The sequence below is a fragment of the Haematobia irritans genome, chromosome 2 (assembly GCF_050003625.1).
Source record: "Haematobia irritans isolate KBUSLIRL chromosome 2, ASM5000362v1, whole genome shotgun sequence".
Taxonomy (NCBI): Eukaryota; Metazoa; Arthropoda; class Insecta; order Diptera; family Muscidae; genus Haematobia; species Haematobia irritans.
In genome coordinates this window covers 215,861,316-215,883,865 of record NC_134398.1, presented here as the reverse complement: position 1 = coordinate 215,883,865, position 22,550 = coordinate 215,861,316, and the positions used below count along the sequence as shown (strand labels likewise).

The window sequence follows — 22,550 nt, the reverse complement described above, 5'->3', positions numbered from 1 at the left end:
TATGTGAGCTATATCTAAATCTGAACCGATTTCTTCCGAAATCAATGGGGTTCTATTCTGACCGAAATTAGGAACATGTGCCTAAGGCGATTGGACTTAAATTGCGACCTAGACTTTGATCACAAAAATGTGTTCACAGACAGACGGACGGACGGACGGACAGACGGACATGGTTATATCGACTCAGGGGCCCACCTTGAGCATTATTGCCAAAGACACCATGTGCCTATCTCGTCTCCTTCTGATTTTTACAAACATATGCACTAACTTATAATACCCTGTTCCACAGTGTGGCGCAGGGTATAATTATGTACAAAATTTTAAAAACAAATAAAATTTTCCGATAACTTTCTTTAGAAAAAAAATGTTGGCTAAATTTTCTATAGAAATAAAATTTTGGCTAAATTTTCTATAGAAATAAAATTTTACCTAAATTTTCTAAAGAAATAAAATGTTGGCTAAATATTCTATAGAAATAAAATGTTGGCTAAATTTTCTATAGAAATAAAATTTTGGCTACATTTCCTGTAAAAATAAAATTTTTACAAAATTTTCTATAGAAATAAAATTTTGGCAAAATTTTCTATAGAAATAAAATTTTGGCTACATTTTCTATAAAAATTTTGACAAAATTTTCAATAGAAATAAAATTTGGACAAAATTTTCTATCGAAGTAAAATTTTTCTATCTTTTAAATTTGGAAAAATGGTCCGCTGTTACGAATTTTGGTCCAATTTTGGAAAAATTTTTGTCCAAAATAAAAATTTGTTGTGGCAACTCTGGTAAGGCCTCCATATAGACCGATTTCAGATCTTGAGGGTACAGAAGGTGCACTGATCATGAAAATTGCTGGAAACTGAATGTAAAATTTCCAGATTTTACTTCTCATAATCATTTAAATAACTGAGGTAAAAATCTACGGATTTTAGACTTCAAATCAAGGCGTTATTTCATAATTTTTTTGCACACTTACAATATATATGTTTATGATTCCTGTAAAACTCAAACAAAAAATGGTTCTTATAAATCCAGAATCTGATCTAGTCTTCACAGGTCAAAAGAAACTAGTATATTTTATTCATGGTGGTGGGTATTTAAGATTCGGCCCGGCCGAACTTACTGCTTTATATACTTGCTTTTATTTTAATTTTTGTTTTTCGAATTCAATAAAATTCATTTTAATTTTAATAGTTTCGCTATTCAAAAACTTTTTTGTTTAATAATCGCATTAAAGCCATATTATCTGTTAATTATCTCAAGTACGTTTTTTTTCTTTAAATTTGGTTTGTTTACTTTTGGTAGATTACAATTTTTATTTCAGACATTATCCAAAATTATTTTCAGCAATTATGGCAAATGGCCATTGAGATGTTAGCGCCACTCATATCTCATAGCCAAGAGCCAGAGGTTTCATGAAACCTTTGGAGGTATTTCTAGAAATCATTTTGGATATGCGTTTGTTTTTTTTTTTTTTTGTTAATTTGATTTGCATGAGAGGGCACTAAGGGGCTATTTTTTTATTATTTTTTCATTGTTAGTTTTTTATATTATAACACCTTGAATTAATGTTTTTTGTTGTATGGCAGTCCATAAACTATTTTTTTATCTTTGTTATAACTTAGGGAATTTTGTGATTGTGTGTATGCTAAGGTCTTAATTTCATTACTACCATGAAGGATGATGGTCTTAACGAAAATTATGATATTTTCTTAGTTAGTCATAATGGTAATAAGTACAGGCAGTTTAGAAATAACTGCAAGTGTATGATCATAAAAATCAACTAGTCTATCTAGTGTTAATAATAATAATAATTTTTAATTACATCTTAACTATGTATCTAATTAATTTCCAAAAAAAAATGTATACTCAGCATATATGCTTTGTAAGGCTCATAGCATTTTATGGTATTCCATAAGCCAATGAGGGACAGACAAATGGATGGATGGACGGACATGGTTTTGAGTGTTTTGGCTTTATACCTACCAAGAAAATATTAGACGTTAGTATGTCTTGTATAACTTGGACCTCTAGCTGTAACAACTTCTTTTTTACAAAAAAAAAAAACTCCATACCTATTTTTGTCGTTAGTTCAATTTCATGGTCTAATTTACACTGCACATTTTGGGCCATTTATCATTTAGTTAGACTGGCAGCTATCCACCATGTAGGATACTTTAATTGTAAAAGTAATTGTTTGAATTTTTGTTTTTTTCTTGTTTTTGATGCTAGTTGAAATATCTTCCAAGTTGGACACTGTGTCAGTAAAATCATCCATCTTACTGCTAATTTATGTCTTTTTGTTTTTTATTTTTGGATTGGCACCGTGTGTCTTATGGAACATAATTGAATTTTTATTTGAATAACAAAAAGGGCTGCTATGTGAAGTTAATTTCATATATGGATTTGCAACAAAACAAAAACGCAAACCTTAAGTTTTAGTACACTTGACCTTCAGACGTATGGTGACATTGAAGAAAATGTTATGTGACTTGAAAGCGTTAGTCGAAAATATTTTTGACAAAAAATTAACATTAAATGTTACGCTTTAAAATTGCAAAAATTAAATTGTCATTTTAGCGGGCTCTAACGACCTTGCTATTGGACGTGTAAAAAAATTAATTAACGTAGGCCAAGATTTTAATTTGAAGAACGGAAAAAAGAAAACTTATGCACGTGCCTTTGGCGTAAACCAAATTACGGCCTTAAGTTCGGCCAGGCCGAAGCTTATGTACCCTCCACCATGGTTTGCGTAGAAACTTCTTCTAAACACTGCCATCCACAATTGAATTACTTAAGTTGCGGTAACGCTTGCCGATGGCAAGGTATCTTAAATCCTCCTAACACCGTCTTCTAAATTGTATGTAAGTCCATATAAATTAAATCAAAAAAGATCGATCAAATACGTATAAATTCAGTTTGACAAAGTTTTCTATAGACATAAAATTTTGACAAAATTTTCTATAGAAAAAAAATGTTAACAAAATTTTCTATAGAAATAAAATTTTCAAAAAAAATTTATTGAAATAAAATTTTGACAAAATTTTCTTTAGAAATAAAATTTTGACAACATTTTCTACAGAAATAAAATTTTAACAAAAATTTTCTATAGAAATAAAATTTTAACAAAATTTTCTATAGAAACAAAATTTTGACTAAATTTTCTATAGAAATAAAATTTTGACAAAATTTTCTATAGAAATAAAATTTTGTCAAAATTATCTATAGAAATAAAATTTTGGTAGATTATTTTTGGCTCGAGTCGCAACCATGATTATGAACCGAATAAAATTTTAACAAAATTTTCTATAGAAAAAAAAAATTTGAAAAAATATTCTACAGAAATAAAATTATGAACCGATATGGACCAATTTTTGTATGACAGGAGATCGGATATATATAACTATAGACCGATATGGACCAATTTTGGTATGGTTGTTAGCGGCCATATACTAACACCACGTTCCAAATTTAAACCGGATCGGATGAATTTAGCTCCTCCAAGAGGCTCCGGAGGTCAAATCTGGAGAACGATTTATAATATATAATAATATATAATTTTTGCATGGTTGTTAGAGACCATATACCAACACCATGTACAAAATTTCAGCAAGATCGGATGAAATTTGCTTCTCTTTGAAGCTCCGCAAGCAAAATCGGGAGATCGGTTTTTATGGGGGCTATATATAATTATGGACCGATGGGGACCAATATGGGGGCTATTTGGGGGCCGGATCGGATGAAATTTGCTTCTCTTAGAGGATCGGCAAGCCAAATTTGGGGGTCCGTTTATATGGGGGCTATATATAATTATGGACCGATGCGGACCAATTTTTGCGTATACTAACACCATGTACCACATTTCAGCCGGATCGGATGAAATTTGCTTCTCATAGAGGGTCTGCAAGCCAAATTTGGGGGTCCGTTTATATGGGGTCTATACGTAAAAGTGGACCGATATGGCCCATTTGCAATACCATCCGACCTACATCAATAACAACTACTTGTGCCATGTTTCAAGTCTATAGCTTGTTTCGTTCGGAAGTTAGCGTGATTTCAACAGACGGACGGACGGACGGACGGACATACTCAGATCAACTCAGAATTTCACCACGACCCAGAATATATATACTTTATGGGGTCTGAGAGCAAAATTGCGATGTGTCACAAACGGAATGACAAAGTTAATATACCCCCATCCTATGGTGGAGGGTATAAAAATTCCAAAACTTATCATTAGAAATTAAATTTTCCTAAAAATTTCGATATGAAATTTTGTGAATATTTCCAAGAGACATGCAATTTCTTATATATGTGAATTTTTTGAAATTATCCATAAAAATGAAATTTTACGGAAAAAATATATTTTTCAAAAATTTCCTATCAAAATGACATTTTTGAAAATTTATTATAGAAATGCAATTTTCCGAAAAATTCTCAAAGAAATGAATTGTTTTTATATATAAATGAAATTTTACAAAAATTTCCCACAGGCACGAACAAAAATTTCGTATAGATGTAAAACTAAAACAAAAATACAAATTTTCATAGATAAAAAAAATAAAAATTTTCATAGATATGAATTTTCAATAAACTTTCCCATAGAAATAAGGGAGAAGTTCACCACTGTGATATCACAATGGACTGTATAGTCTAAGTGAGCCTGATACATCGGACTGTCACCTAACCTAACCTAACCTTCCCATAGAAATTCTACTTTACGGAAATGTTCTTTACGAAACCAATTTTTCGAATTTTGATTAGGTTTTTTGAAAATTTCCCACAGAAATAAAATTTTGCGAAAGTTTCCTATAAAAATAAAATTTTTCTAAATTTTTTTACAGGTCTATTTTGTCAAAATTTTATTTTTATAGAAATTTTTTTTAAAAGTTTATTTTTAACGAAACTTTTATTTTTATAGAAAATTTTCTCAAAATTTTATTTCTTTAGAAGATTTTATCAACATTTTATTTTTATAGAAAAATTAGTCAAAATTTTATTTTTATAGAAAATTTTTTCAAAACTTTATTTAAATAGAAAATTTTTCTCCAAAATTTATTTTTATAGAAAATTGTGCAAAAATTTAAAAAAATTATTTCTAAAGAAAATTTTGTAATAATGAAATTTTAATTAAGATGAAGTTTATAATCGTTGCTTCAATTTTTTTTTTTTTATTAAATTTAGGACACAAATTTTGGAAATTTGCGACCCTCGGTTAAAGTCGTATATCTTTGAACTAAGGCTAATTCTCCTTAAAGTAAAGAAACCCATTTTTTATTTAAAGAAATCGTACTTAAATTAACCGTAATATTGAATCTTTAAATTTAAGACAAAGGCGCTTCAAATAGAGGCTAAGACTTATTTTGAGGATTTAACATCTTTGGTTCAAAAAATTTTTGTTGGAATTAAGAAAACATTTTGTACGTTGATCTAGCCGTTATAATTTGGATTCTTAAAGTGTCTTATGTTTGTACGTGAATAGCGTTAGGCACATACCGAGAATGAAGAATTCGATAAATGGAATCTCTATCTTAATTTTAATTTTATTGATCCTAGATTTAAAGCAACATAGGTCACTAAAAATTTCTTTATTTAAAAAAAAACGCATCTTTGGCTCGGAATCAATACTAAAATCCTTAAGGGAACGTCAAAATCTTTGGACCTAAGTAATTTTTTTGAGTGCATAAAAAATTTAGTTAAAATACAATTTTAAAAAATGTTATTTCTATAGAAAATGTTCTCAAAATTTTATTTCTATAGAAAATTTCCTCAAAATTTTATTTCTATAGAAAATTTTCTCAAAATTTTATTTCTATAGAAAATTTTCTCAAAATTTTATTTCTATAGAAAATTTTCTCAAAATTGTATTTCTATAGAAATTTTTTTCAAAATTTTATTTCTATAAAAAATTTTCTCAAAATTTTATATCTATAAAAATTTTTCTCAAAATTTTATTTCTATAAAAAATGTTCTCAAAATTATATTTCTATATCTATAGAAAATATTCTCAAATTTTTATTTTCTCATAATTTTATTTCTATAGAAAATTTTCTCAAAATTTTATTCCTATAAAAAAATTTCTCAAAATTTTATTTCTATAGAAAATTTTCTCAAAATTGTATTTCTATAAAAATTTTTCTCAAAATTTTATTTCTATAGAAAATTTTCTCAAAACTTTATTACTATAGAAAATTTTCTCAAAATTTTATTTCTATAGAAAATTTTCTCAAAATTTTATTTCTATAGAAAATTTTCTCAAAATTGTATTTCTATAGAAAATTTTCTCAAAATTTTATTCCTATAAAAAATTTCTCAAAATTTTATTTCTATAGAAAATTTTCTCAAAATTTTATTTCTATAGAAAATTTTTTCAAAATTTTAATTTTATAAAAAATTTTCTCAAAAATTTTATTTTTATAAAAAATTTTCTCAAAATTTTATTTCTATAGAAAATTTTCTCAAAATTATATTTCTATAGAAAAGTCTGATAATAATGAAATGTTTCAAAATTTTCCTATCGAAATGAAAATTTTGGAAAATTACCAATAGATATCAAATTTTCTATAGAGAGGCAATTTATGCAACAAAATTTCTGTTATAAACCCATTCACTTCATTAGTAAAATCGCCTGGTACACTTCTCAGCGTGAAAGTGGCCATATTTATTTAATCTTTGGCATTTGAACTGAAACTACCATTAACTCCCTGTATGGATTTAAAAGAAAAAAACATTGTGGGTTGGATGAAAACCGAAATAAATCCTCCCGTTTAATTTTTGCCACAACAACAACAAAGCAACAAAATAATAACTAATGTGGTATTTTGACAACACAAAATTAATTTAACTTCCTAGCAGCCACACAAGTGAAAGGAAAGGTGTAACAAATCATCATCGAAAGATGCCAGCCATCCAGAAGGCGAAGACATCATCCATGCCATCCTAACTCCAACCTCAATAACTCATAACACAATTTGCCTCTTTAGGTGGAAGTGATGACTATGGCCATGTTTGTGACGTGTTGTGATGGTGATGGTTTTTTGCAAAAGCCTTAATGCTATGTTAGCTTCCAACAAATCTATGCTAGAAATGTTGCTAGCTGAGAAACTGGAAGATCTAGTCGATAAATATTTCTAGGCCTCTTTTGAGCTATTAAAACAAAAGGTGTTAAGAAAAATGTTGAAGCCGCATACTAGCATAGCATTTTTCTATATCTGTTTATATTTAAGTGCAATTTTGTTTGAGTTTACTTTTATTTCGTTTTTTGTGTTTCTTACAGCTCTTTTTTTAAATAACATTAATTCACACGATTTTCAAGAAAATTGCGTGGCGGATTAAAAAAATGCTGACAGCAATTGTAATAACAAACGGTAGATGAATGGGCTTCTGGGAGAGTAGCTTCATCTGTTGCTGTGATGCTTCAGAGCACAGACGAGCACAGTGGGTGAATTTTGGAAGTGTATACGCAAAAAAGCAAAACGAGGTGGTTGGGATCATCATCACTAGGGATTGTGGTGGAAGTAACAAATCGAAAAACGCAAAAGAAAAAATTTCACGAAAATGTTTCCAATTAATGTCTTAATTGAGTTTTAAATCAAATTCAATTAAAAATTTAATAGAATCAACAATTTTTTTAATTGAAACAAAAATCAATCACAAAAATTAATAGTATCTATTAATATTTTACGGTAGATGAATGGGCTTCTGGGAGAGTAGCTTCATCTGTTGCTGTGATGCTTCAGAGCACAGACGAGCACAGTGGGTGAATTTTGGAAGTGTATACGCAAAAAAACAAAACGAGGTGATTGGGATCATCATCACTAGGGATTGTGGTGGAAGTAACAAATCGAAACAAGTATATACGGTCAAAAGTTCGGCAAGGCCGAAGCTTATGTACCCTCCACCATGGATTGCGTAGAAACTTCTTCTAAACAATGCCATCCATAATCGAATTACTTAAGTTGCGGTAACGCATGTCGATGGCAAGGTATCTTAAAACCTCCTAACACCGTCTGCTAAATTGTATGCAAGTCCATACGTTTTCTATAGAAATAAAATTTTGACCAACTTTTCTATAGAAAAAAAAATTTGACAAAATTTTCTATCGAAATAACATTTTGACAAAATTTTCTATAGAAATAAAATTTTAACAAAATTTTCTATAGAAATTAAATTTTGACAAAATTTTCTATAGAAATAAAATTTTGCCAAAATTTTCTATAGAAATAAAATTTTAACAAAATTTTCTATAGGAATAAAATTTTTTATCAAATTTTCTATAGAAATAAAATTTTGACAAATATTTCTATAGAAATAAAATTTTGACAAAATTTTCTATAGAAATAAAATGTTGACAAATATTTCTATAGAAATAAAATTTTGACAAATATTTCTATAGAAATAAAATTTTGACAAAATTTTCTAAAAAAATAAAATTTTTTATCAAATTTTCTACAGAAATAACATTTTGACAAATATTTCTATAGAAATAAATTGTTAACAAAATTTTCTATAGAAATAAAATTTTGGAAGATTATTTTTAGCTCGAGTGACAACCATGATTATGAAACGAATAAAATTTTAACAAAATTTTCTATAGAAATAAATTTTTGGTAGATTATTTTTGGCTCGTGTGGCAACCATGATTATGGACAAATTTTGGTATGTTTGTTAGCGGCCATATACTAACACAACGTTCCAAATGTGAACCGGATCGGATGAATTTTGCTCCTCCAAGAGTCTCCCGAGATCAAATATGGAGAACGGTTTATATGGGGGCTATATATAATTATGGACCGACCATGTACCAAATTTCAGCCGGATCGGATGAAATATGCTTCTGTCAGAGGCTCCGCAAGCCAAATCTGAGGGTCCCTTTATATAGGGGCTATACGTAAAAGTGGACCGATATGGCCCATTTGCAATACCATCTGACCTACACCAATAACAACTACTTGTGCAAAGTTTCAAGTCGATAGCTTGTTTCGTTCGGAAGTTAGCGTGATTTCAACAGACGGACGGGCGGACGGGCATGCTTAGATCGAATCAGAATTTCACCACGACCCAGAATATATATACTTTATGGGGTCTTAGAGCAATATTTCGATGTGTTACAAACGGAATGACAAAGTTAATATACCCCCATCCTATGGTGGAGGTTATAAAAAGAAAAGGAAAACATTTCACGAAAATGTTTCCAATTAAAGTCTCAATTGATTTTTAAATCAAATTCAATTAAAAATTTAATTGATTCAACAATTTTTTTTTAATTGAAACAAAAATCAATCACAAAAATTAATAGTATCAATAACTGCTTTTCAATTAATTTTTTTAATTGATACTATCATTTCTGTGATTGAAGACATTTCAACTAAAAAATTAATTGGATCAATTAATTAATTTGTAAGAAAACTCGAATTTTCAGCTTAACATGGAATCGGGCAGCACTCAGTGTTAAGAGAGAAGTTCACCAATGTGGTATCACAATGGACTGAATAGTCTAAGTGAGCCCGATACATCGGGCTGCCACCTAACCTAACCTAACCTTATCTATCTACACAGGAAAAAATTTCTGTGCATCACATTCCTATTTCAATTCAAAATCTTATATTAGGGTTTTTAGTTAACATTTCGAGTTTTCGAGCCTGACATTGGTTTTTAAAACTTGGCAAGTTGAATTTTGTACGTTGATTTTTCGACTTTAGAGTCAATTGGTCGATTCGGAAAATTACAAAAAGTCAACTCCCACTTATCCGAAATTTGCGATTTTTAAAATATTGAAAAAGTCAAATATCAACATATGAATAAGTCGAAATTCGATTTTACAAATTTCAACTTTTTAAAATTTCATTTCAAAGTCGATTTTTTCCAAATATAAAATAGCCGAGTTTTCGAATTTATATTTTTTATTTTTTTAAAAAAGTAAATTTTCAACTTTTGCGATGATTAAAATGTCAAACTTTGACGTTACGACTTTTGTCTATGTGATCTGCATCACATTCCTATTTCAATTCAAAATCTAATGTTAGAATTTTTAGCTAAAATTTCGACTTTGTCGACCCTGACTTGTTGTTTTTAATGTGATAAAATTTTTATGCAAATGAAATTTTGACAAAATTTCCTATGGAAATAAAAATTTTGAGAACACTTTCTGTAGAAGTAAATTTTTGAGAAAATTTCCTACAGAAATAAAATTTTGACAAAATATTCTATAGAAATAAAATTTTCAGAAAATTTATAGAAATTAAATTTTGAGAAAATTTTCTATAGAAATTAACTTTTCAGAAAAAATCCGATAAAAATGAAATTTTTAGAAAATGTTCTACAGAAATGAAATTTTGATAATATTTCCTTATGAAAATTAAATTTTGACAAAATTTTCCGTAGAAACAAAATTTTGACAAAATTTCTCATAGACATAAAATGTGATCTGCACTACATTCCTATTTCAATTCAAAATCTAATATTACATTTTTTAGTTAAAATTTTGACTTTGTCGACCCTGACCCTGATTTTCCAAACTTTAAAAACAAAACGTTTTAAATGTTGAAAAATTCGAATGAAAATGTCGACTTCAGATTTTAGACACATTTTTGTTTTTTCGAAATTTGAAAAAAAGTGTCAAAAATAGTTTTTAAAATTTCGTTTTAATTTGAAAAGTTAACTTTTCAAAATTTGAAAAATTTTAATATAGAATTTTAATATCATATTTAGATATAGTTTCCATATAAAGGTGTAGTTAGATTTTCATAAATATAGGCATATTATCCCCCACTGTGCCTTAATAGTTAAATGCGAAATATTTTTATGCATAAAATTATGAAGATTATTATGTTTTGATTATCTACGACGACGACGATGATTATTTTGATACAAACAATCTTCCTATGTACAATGATGGTGCTGCAGTTGACTATGGATGATGACGATGAGGAAGATTTTGCTGTTACTAATGCGAATGTGGGTAATGAGCATATTTTTTTGTTGAAGTAACACAAAAACAAAATGTTGCAATTTGCTTTACATTGTCTTAATTTTGTCGAAGCTAAGATGGTATTAACTTCATTTCTTTAATATATTAAAAAAATCCCAATAGGGAAGGAATCCCAAGGAAATTTCAAAAATAATAAAATAGGACCTAGTTTTTAAGATTCTTTCCTAAGTAGGTGGATCTAACAGAAGTTTTTTGGTATGTAAAGAGGTCATAGTCATTTTCAGATGAAGGTTACGGTGATCAGGCAAACATTTGTTGAGAACTGCTCAGCCTTATCATTGAGAGATTTGTGACAGTCTGTGATTGCTTTCGCAATGAATTGACTGAAGCTTGACTGTCGGATCTTCATTATCTTTCGAAATAATATCAGATTCCTACACACAACATTTTTTTTTTTGATTCAATCATGAATAAATAAAAATAAAAAAAAATAATAAAATAATAAAAAAAATTAATTGATCCATGTAATTATTTAATTCAAATGTCTTCAATAACAGAAAAGATAGTATCAATTAAAAACTTAATTAAAAGTCAATTAAAAAACAAGTATATACAGCCGTAAGTTCGGCCAGGCCGAATCTTATGTACCCTCCACCTTCTACGAAAGACTGTCATCCACTTCTACGAAAGACTGTCATCCACAATCAAATTACTGGGTTTGTGGTATCTTAAAACTTCTTAACATCGTTTTCTAAATTATGAGTTAGTCCATACGTGGTGGAGAGCCAGAATTGAAATATGGGGGTCGCTTATATGGGGGCTATATACAATTATGGACTTGATATGGACCAATTTTTTGTGATTGGGGATCGATTTATCTGAGGGCTATATAAAATTATAGACCGATATGGACCTAGTTAGGCATGGTTGTTAACAGTCACATACTAGCACAACGTACCAAATTTCAACTGACTCGGATGAAATTTGCTCCTCCAAGAGGCTCCAAAACCAAATCTCGGGATGGGTTTATATGGGGGCTATATATGATTATGGACTGATATGGACCACTTTTGGCATGGCTATTAAATAACATATACTACCACCACGTACCAAATTTCAAGCAGATCGGATGAATTTTGCTTTTCCAAAAGGCACCGGAGGTCAAATCTGGGGATCGGTTTTTTATGGGGCTATATATAATTATGGACTGATATAAACCAATTCCTGCTTGGTTGTTGGATAACATATACTAACATCACGTACCAAATTTCAACCGAATCGGATGAATTTTGCTCTTCCAAGGGGCTCCGGAGGTCAAATCTGGGGATCGTTTATATGGGGGCTATATATAATTATGGACTTATTTCGACCAATTTTTGCATGGGTGTTTGAGGCCATATATTGACACCACGTACCAAATTTCAACTGAATCAGATGAATTTTGGTCTTCCAAGAGGATCCGGAGGTCAAATCGGGTGATCGGTTTATAGGGTGGCTATATATAATTATGGACCGATATGGACCATTTTTTGCATGGTCATTAGAGACCATATATTTACACCATGTACCAAATTTCAGCCGGATCGAACGAAATTTGCTTCTCTTAGAGGCTCCGAAAGCCAAATCGGGGGATCGGTTTATATGGGGGCTATATATAATTATGAACCGATGTGCACCAATTTTTGCATGATTGTTAGAGATCATATGCTGACACCATGTACCAAATTTCAGCCGGATCGGATGAAATTTGCTTCTCTTAGAGGCTCCGAAAGCCAAATCGAGGGATCGGTTTATATGGGGGCTATATATAATTATGGACCGATGTGCACCAATTTTTGCATGATTGTTAGAGATCATATGCTGACACCATGTATCAAATTGCAGCCGGATCGAACGAAATTTGCTTCTCTTAGAGGCTCCGAAAGCCAAATCGGGGGATCGGTTTATATGGGGGCTATATATAATTATGAACCGATGTGCACCAATTTTTGCATGATTGTTAGAGATCATATGCTGACACCATGTACCAAATTTCAGCCGGATCGGATGAAATTTGCTTCTCTTAGAGGCTCCGAAAGCCAAATCGGGGGATCGGTTTATATGGGGGCTATATATAATTATGGACCGATGTGCACCAATTTTTGCATGATTGTTAGAGATCATATGCTGACACCATGTATCAAATTGCAGCCGGATCGAACGAAATTTGCTTCTCTTAGAGGCTCCGAAAGCCAAATCGGGGGATCGGTTTATATGGGGGCTATATATAATTATGAACCGATGTGCACCAATTTTTGCATGATTGTTAGAGATCATATGCTGACACCATGTACCAAATTTCAGCCGGATCGGATGAAATTTGCTTCTCTTAGAGGCTCCGAAAGCCAAATCGGGGGATCGATTTATATGGGGCTAAAGGGTGATACGGTCAAAATTTGGTCAATATAAACTTGACGTATTTCTTTCAATTTTGCATTTAAAAAACCTGAACACCCCTCATGTTGAAGGTGTGTGTGTGTGTGGAATGTTGCTCCTATTTTGATTTTGGAATTCATTCTTCAGTTGTCAAAATGCCGTCCATGCAAGAAGAGCAGCGTATCAAAATTTTGCTCGCGCATCGCCAAAATCCGAGCTACTCGCACGCAAAGCTGTCAAAATCGCTAAAAGTTGCCAAATCAACCGTTACAAATGTAATTAAAGTGTTTGGGGAACGTTTGTCGACAGCCAGGAAGTCTGGATCGGGGGGAAATCGAAAACCGGAAGCCGCTGAGACGAGAGAGTTGCCGGTAGTTTCAAGCGAAACCCTAACCTCTCTCTACGAGATGCCGCAAATAAGCTGGGTGTATCGTATACAATCGTGCTTCGAGCCAAAAAACGAGCCGGACTATCGACTTACAAGAAGGTAGTGACTCCAAATCGCGATGATAAACAAAATACGACGGCCAAAGCGCGATCCCGGAGGCTGTACACGACGATGCTGACGAAGTTTGACTGCGTGGCAATGGACGACGAAACCTACGTCAAAGCCGACTACAAGCAGCTTCCGGGACAGGAGTTTTATACGGCAAAAGGAAGGGGAAAGGTAGCAGATATTTTCAAGCACATAAAACTGTCAAAGTTCGCAAAGAAATATCTGGTTTGGCAAGCCGTCTGTACCTGTGGCTTGAAAAGCAGCATTTTCATAGCTTCCGGGACTGTCAACCAAGAAATTTACGTGAAAGAGTGTTTGAATAAACGTCTGCTGCCTTTCCTGAAGAAACACGGTTGTTCCGTACTGTTTTGGCCGGATTTGGCATCTTGCCATTACGGTAAAAAGGCCATGGAGTGGTACGCCGCCAACAACGTGCAGGTGGTTCCCAAGGACAAGAACCCTCCCAACACGCCCGCCCAATTAATAATTACTGGGCTATTGTCAAGCGGAACCGAAAGAAGACCAAAAAAAAAAAACTGCTAAGGACGAGCAGCAGTTCAAGGCAAACTGGCTTTCTGCGGCGAAGAAGGTGGACAAGGTGGCTGTACAAAATCTGATTGCAGGTGTCAAGCGTGAGGCCCGGCAATTCGGATTTGGAAAAGCGAAAGCCTAATTGAATATTTTTCCTGAATTTTATACTAATTGAACTTGAAAAAGAAATTTAGTTTGATTTTTTAAATAAACGATTTCACCGATTTACACGCGTTTTCCCTTGTTTTTCAAATTTTGACCGTATCACCCTTTATATAGGCATAATTTTGGTGTACATTAAATTGCTCAGACTTATCAGTGAGAGATTTATGCAGCTTGACTGTCTGGCCTTTCTTATTCTTCAAAATAACATGAAAATGTATCAAGGAATCCCCATTTTTATTCAACCGCGGTGACATTTCTTTTTTTTCATTAAGTATTTGCCAAATAGGGAAAAATTTCATTGAAATAAAAATAGGTACGGATACCACTCTTTTATATGGCAGAATATCATCACCAGTGTTTTTTTTTTCTATCCACCTACCTTATCTCAGAAGTCTACAAGCTTCTGCAAATTTTTCTACACCTATTTGGCAATTTTCCTATTTTGAAATAAAGGAAGCACCTTCTATACTTGCCTTAAACTAAAAGACACATTAAAAAAATGTTTACAACTGATGGCCCACAACAAACAATGTGAACACCTGGAAAATTCATAATCCCATTAGCATACCATGCGATTAACATAATCACTAATAAATTAGCTTCCCTAAAACCCCAAGAATGCACTTGGCTATAGATCCATATCTCTGTCGGCCGATAGCGAGACGAAAGTCGTTTTTACTCTAGCATTTATTTTGCATGGCATTTGTAGTAGATATCTTCTTTATTGCAGTTTTTTTTCTTGCACTCTTTAGTTGTCTTTTATTGGTGTTACTTGCTACAAAACTGTGAAATACTTTTGCGTCCAAAGGGGTTTTTGGAGTAATTTTGTAACATGCGAACTGACGAGCAAGCATCTCCCATAAAACAATCCATGTCGTCGTCCCGAAACAAAAACAAAAAATAAAATAAATGAGAAATATGTTAATTAATCGGGAAAATAATGACTATATGATACCCTACATGTATATTTTTCGTATAAAAGTTAATTTTACAAAATTTGCTATAGAAGCGAAATTTTGAAAAAAATATTGTCAAAATTACCTATAGAAATGAAATTTTGAGAAAATTTCTTTAAAAATTAAATATTGACAAAATTTCTTTAAAAATTAAATTTTGACAAAATTTCTTTAAAAATTAAATTTTGAAAAATTTTCTTTAACAATTAAATTTTGACAAAATTAGGAATTCAATTTTGAGAAAGTGATAAAATCTCCAATAAAAAAGAAATATTGATGAAATGTCATACAGAAATATTAACAAAATTTCCTATATAAGTTAATTTTTGACAAAATTCCTTATCGAAATGAAATTATGAGAAACTTCCTATAGAAATGAAATATTGACAAAATTTCTTATGGAAAAGAAATTGTGACAAAATGTAGAAATAAAATTTTAACAAAATTTTCAAAAGTAATGAAATTTTGAGAAAGTGTGCTATAGAAGTGGAATTTTGAGAAAATTTCCTATAGAAATGAAATTTTTGAAAAATTTCCCTAGACATGAAATTTTGAAAAAAATTCCCTAGACATGAAATTTTGAAAAAAATTCCCTAGACATGAAATTTTAATAAAATTTCCTGTAAAAAAGAGATTTTAACAAAATTTCCTGTAAAAAAGAAATTTTAACAAATTTTCCTCTAAAAAAGAAATTTTAACAAAATTTCTATAAAAAATCAATTTTTGAGAAAATTTCCCATAGGAATGAAATTTTCAGAATATTTCCTATAGAAATTAAAAATGTGATAAAATTTTTATGCAAATGAAATTTTGACAAAATATCCTATGGAAATAAAATTTTGAGAAAATATCCTATAGAAATGAAATTTTCAGAAAATTTCTTCTGTAGCAATAAAATTTTGAAAAAATTTCCTCCAGAAATGAAATTTTGACAAAATATCCCATAGAATAGAAATTTCAGAAAATTTCTTATAGAAATAAATTTTCCAGAAAATTATCTATAGAAATGCACTTTTCAGAAAATTTCCAATAGAAATTCAATTTTGAGAAAATTTTCTATAGAAAGAAATTTTGACAAAATTTTCCTATGAAAATTAAATTTTGACAAAATTGTCTATAGAAACAAAATTTTGACAAAATGTCCTATAGAAATAAAATATTGAGAAAATTTCTTATTGAAATAAACTTTTGAGAAATTAAATTTTCACAAAATTTCTTCTATAGCAATAAAATTTTGAGAAAATTTCCTCCAGAAATGAAATTTTGACAAAATATTCCATAGAAAAGAAATTTCAGAAAATTTCTTATAGAAATAAATTTTCTAGAAAATTATCTATAGAAATTCAATTTTTAGAAAATTTCCGATAGAAATGCAATTTTGAGAAAATTTTCTATAGAAATGAAATTTTGGAAAAATTTCCTTATAAAAATTAAAATTTGACAAAATTTTCTATAGAAACAAAATTTTGACAAAATGTCCCATAGAAATAAAATGTTGAAAAATTTCTTATTGAAATAAACTTTTGAGAAAATTTCCTGTTGTGATAAAATTTACAATAGAAACAAAAATGTGACAAAATCTCCTACTCAAATGAAATTTTAAGAAAAATTCTTATAGAAATGGTATTTTACAAATGAAGTTTTGAAAAAAAATCCCTATAGAAATTAAACTTTTGCAAAATTTTCATTTAGAAATGAAATTTTGACAAAATTTCCTATTGAAACAAAATTTTCAGAAAATTTCCTATGAAAGAAATTTTGTCAAAATTTACTATAGAAACGAAATTTTGATAAAATTTCCTGTAGAAATGAAATTCCGAAAAAAAAATCTATAAAAATGAAATTTAGAAAAATTTCCTATAAAAATGAAATTTAAAAAAAAAAATCCTATAGAAATAAAATTTTGCGAAAATTTCCTATAGAAATGAAATTTTGACAAAAATTTCTGTAGAAATAAAATTTTGAAAAAATTTCCAATAGAAATATCATTTTGAGAAAATTTCTTATAGAACCAAAATTGTGATAAAAACTCACGTAGAAATTAAATTTTTAAAACAACTCATATAGAAATGAAACCTTGCAATTTTTAAATTTTGGCAAAATTTCCTAACGAAACAAGATTTGGACAAAATTTCCTATAGAAGTGAAATTTTGACAAAATTTCTTATGGAAATAAAATTTTGAAATAATCTTCTATACAAATGAAATGTTGAAACATTTTTCTAAAAAACAAATTAAAAAGAATCCTATAGAAAAGAAATTTTGACAAAATGTCTTATAAAAATGAAATTTTGACAAAATTCCTAAAGAAATCAAATTTCGAGAAAATTTTATACAGAAATGAAATCTTCAGAAAATTTCTTATTGGAATCAAAATGTGACAAAATTTTTTATACAAATGAAATTTTGATAAAAAATTTTAACAAATTAAATATGGTAATAAAGTTATTAGAAAATGTCCTATAGAAGTGAAATTTTACGAAAATTTCCTATATAAATAAAATTTTGTGGAAATTTTTTGAAGAAATCAAAATTTGAGAAAATTTCCTGTAGAAATTAAATTTTTGGAAATTTCCTATCGAAAAGAAATTTTAAGAAAATTTTCTTTAGAAATGAAAATGTGACAAAATTTTTTGTACAAATGAAATTTTGACAAAATTTCCTATAGAAGTGAAATTATGACAAAATTTCCTATAGAAATGAAATGTCGGTAAAATAGTCTACAGAAATGAAATTTTGAAAAAATTTCGTATGGAAATGAAATTTTAACAAAATTGTCTATAGGAAGGACATTTTGAGAAAAATTTTGAATAGAAATGAAATTTTGGCAAAATTTTTTAAAGAAATAAAATTTTGAAAAAAAAAAATGTTTTGGAAGTAATATTTTAATGAGAAAATATCCGATAGAAGTTAAAGTTTAAGAAAATTTCCTACATAAATAAAATTTTGAGGAAATTTCCTACAGAAATCAAAATTTGAGAAAATTTCCTGTAGAAATTAAATTTTTAGGAAATTTCCTATCGAAATGAAATTTTAAGAAAATTTCCTATAGAAATTTAAATGTGACAACATTTTTTGTACAAATGAAATTTTGACAAAATTTCCCATAGAAGTGAAATTATGACAAAATTTCCTATAGAAGCGAAATGTCGGTAATACAGCCTACAGAAATGAAATTTTGAAAAAATTTCGTATGGAAATGCAATTTTGACAAAATTTTCTATAGGAAGGAAATTTTGAGAAAAATTTTTTCAAGAAATAAAATTTTGAAAAAAAATGTTTTGGAAATAATATTTTGACAAAAATTTCCTTAGAAATGAAATTTGGAGAAAATTTCCTATAGAAATAAAATATTTAGAAAATTCGTGTAGAAATAAAATTTTGAGAAAATTTCTTCGAAATATTGACAAAATTTCTTATAGAAATGAAAGTTTTATAAAATTTCCTATAGAAATGACATTTTTATAACATTTCCTATAGAAATGAAATTTTGAGAAAATTTTTTATTGGAATCAAAATGTGACAACATTTTTTATACAAATGAAATTTTGATAAATTTTTTATACAAATGAAATATGGTAATAAAGTTATGAGGAAATATCCTATATAAGTTAAAGTTTAAGAAAATTTCCTACATACATAAAATTTTGTGGAAATCTCCTACAGAAATCAAAATTTGAGAAAATTTCCTGTAGAAAATAATTTTTTAGGAAATTTTGTAAAAATTTCGTATGGAAATGCAATTTTGTCAAAATTTCATATGGAAATAGCAAGAAAATTTTGAGAAAAATTTTGTATAGAAATGAAATTTTGCCAAAATTTCCTAACGAAACAATATTTGGGCAAAATTTCCTATAGAAATGATATTTTGATAAAAATTTCCTAAAGAAATAAAATTAAAAAAAAAATGTCTTGAAAATAATATTGTGACAAAAATTTCTTTAGAAATGAAATTTGGAGAAAATTTCGTATAGAACTAAAATATTGAGAAAATTCTAGGAAAAATAAAATTGTGAGAAAATTTCTTTGAAATATTGACAAAATTTCTTATAGAATGGAAATAGTGACAAAATTTCCTTTATAAATAAAATTTTGATAAAATTTCATATGGAAATTAAATTTTGAGAAAACTTCCTATAGAAATGAAATTTTAATAAAATTTCCTACAGAAATGAAAATTGGACAACATTTCCAATAGAAATGAAATTTTGAGAAATTTTCCTATAGAAAAAAAAATTGAAAAATAATTGCTATAGAAATGAAATTTTGAGAGAATATTTTTATCGAAATGAAATTTTGCAAGAATTTCCTATAGAAATTAAAATTTTGTCAAAATTTCATATGGAAATGAAATATTGACAAAATTTCCTATAGCAAGAAAATTTTAAGAAAAATTTTGTATAGAAATGAAATTTTGTCCAAATTTTCTAACAAAACAACATTTGGGCAAAATTTCCTATGGAAATGATATTTTGACAAATATTTCCTAAAGAAATAAAATTTTAAAAAAATGTCTTTTAAATAATATTTTGACAAAAATTTTCCTTAGAAATTAAATTTGGAGAAATAAAATATTGAGAAAATTCTTGTAAAAATAAAGTTGTGAGAAAATTTCTTTGAAATATTGACAAAATTTCTTATAGAAATGAAATAGTGACAAAATTTCCTTTATAAATAAAATTTTGATAAAATTTCCTATGGAAATTAAATTTTGAGAAAATTTCCCATAGAAATGAAATTTTAATAAAATTTCGTACAGAAATGAAAATTGGACAAAATTTCCAATTGAAATGAAATTTTCCTATAGAAATGAAAAAAGAAAAAAATGAAAAACAATTGCTATAGAAATGAAATTTTGAGAGAATATTTTTATCGAAATGAAATTTTGCAAGAATTTGCTATAGAAATTAAAATTTTGTCAAAATTTCATATGGAAATGAAATATTGACAAAATTTCCTATAGTAAGAAAATGTTGAGAAAAATTTTGTATAGAAATGAAATTTAGCCCAAATTCCCTAACAAAACAACATTTTGGCAAAATTTCCTATAGAAATGACATTTAAACAAAAATTACCTAAAGAAATTAAATTTAAAAAAAATGGCTTGGAAATAATATTGTGACAAAAATTTCCTTAGAAATTAAATTTGTAGAAAATTTCATAAGAAATAAAGTATTCTTGTCAAAATAAAATTGTGAAAAAAATTCTTTGAAATATTGACAAAATTTCTTATCGAAATTAAATAGTCACAAAACTTCCTTTACAAATAAAATTTTGATAAAATTCCCTATGGGAATAAAATTGTGAGAACATTTCCTATAGAAATAAAATTTTGATAAATTTTCCTACAGAAATGAAAATTGGACAAAATTTCTAATAGAAGTGAAATTTTGAGAAAATTTCTAATAGAAATGAAATTTTGAGAAACTTTCCTATAGAAGTGAAATTTTGAGAAACTTTCCTATAGAAATGAAAAGAAATTTTAAAAAATTGCTTTAGAAATGAAATTTTGAGAACATTTTTTTATCGAAATTAAATCTTGCAATAATTTTCTATAGAAATGAAATTTTTGCCAAAAACTTATTACAGAAATGAAATTTTGACAAAATTTTCTATAAAAATAATATTTTGAGAAAATTTTCATTAAAAATACAATTTTGACAAAATTTCCATAGAAACTAAATTTTCACATAATTTTCTTAAGATATTAAATTTCGACTAAATTTCTATTGAAATGAAATAAAATTCAATCAATTTTTTAAATTATTTTTTGTTTAAATTAAATGAATTGTTTCCGTTTATTTAAGCTATATTTATTATACAATTCAATAATTCAAATTAATTAGAGTAGGGTATGCAAACAAGTAAAACAATACCAAGCTAGCAATTCAGTTCAACAATTTAGCTTTTGAATAATAAAGATAGACTCTGGAGTAATATAAATTACCATATATACAAAGATTTGTTAGGAAAATTTCGAAATTATAACAAAAATATATTTAAGCCATTCGATGCAGTCACTTACCATTACCATGCAGTTTGGTCTTACATATTTTTGTTGGTTTTTTTTGTTATAGAGACCAGGTAAACCGACAAATTATGAATGTAACAAACATTGCAAATCCCAAGAAGGAAGAAAAGCTTCCCACATAATCATTTGTAGCTAATTAACACTTTAACGATTAACACAATTGTCTAGAAGAGAGTACAAGAAAAACAACAAAAACTGATTACAAATGTGAATTAATTTACTGATTTCTTTTGTGTATATGGGTCTTCTTCCATTGCAGATTTTGGAATCCAGCAATGAAGATCAGCGACCACCAAATGAGGCAAATGGTAACACCATGGCGGCACAACGCGCTAATTGGCTCAACAAATTGGGTGGCGGTGGACCCATGGATGGCATGGAAGCCAGGAAATATGCAGCAACCCATGGTGTTTATGACAATGGACGTTACTATTAGAGTTTTTCCCGGTATTAGCCACCCCGCCGCATTAGACACACCTACTAAGTGAAGAAAAAGAAACATGGAAAAAACACAAAAAATACACCAGAAAGCAGAAGGACGGACAACAAAACTAAGAGAGAAGAAAAATCTAAGAAACATTTGCAAGAAAATCTATAAGAGTTTATTTTAATATATTTTAGGTTTTAAAATAAATTTTATTTTAAATAAAAATAAATCCCTCACACTCAATTTGCTGATTTTATACAATTTCATATATTAAGATCGTGTTGATTTAAATAAAAAAATCCCTCCACTCAATATGCTCAATTAATAATAATTTTGTGTAATTATGTGTAGTTCCGTAAATTGAACTTAGCAAAAAATATTGTTTCACAGAAAAAAATTTCACGAAAATTTTTCCAATTAAAATTTGAATTGAGTTTAAAAAAAAAATATTCAATTAAAAATTTAATTGATTCAACAAATTTTGTAATTGAAATAAAATCAATCACAAAAATTAATAGTATCGATTAATTTTTTAATTAGATCAATTAATTTATTTTTTTTGTTATTTTAAATTTAATAATATCAATTCGATTACAACTACA

At 28.4% G+C, this 22,550-nt stretch overlaps 1 protein-coding gene across 1 annotated transcript in view; it reads left to right on the top strand.

Annotated features, from left to right (window-relative positions):
• Proc (Proctolin) overlaps window positions 1-22,076 on the top strand; it is a 65,562-nt gene extending 43,486 nt beyond the window's left edge. The window contains exon 3 of the mRNA XM_075294967.1: window positions 21,781-22,076. Coding sequence (XP_075151082.1) covers window positions 21,781-21,957 — 177 coding nt within the window. The 3' untranslated portion in view covers window positions 21,958-22,076. The remainder of the gene's footprint in view (window positions 1-21,780) is intronic.
• Window positions 22,077-22,550: the final 474 nt, after the last annotated feature.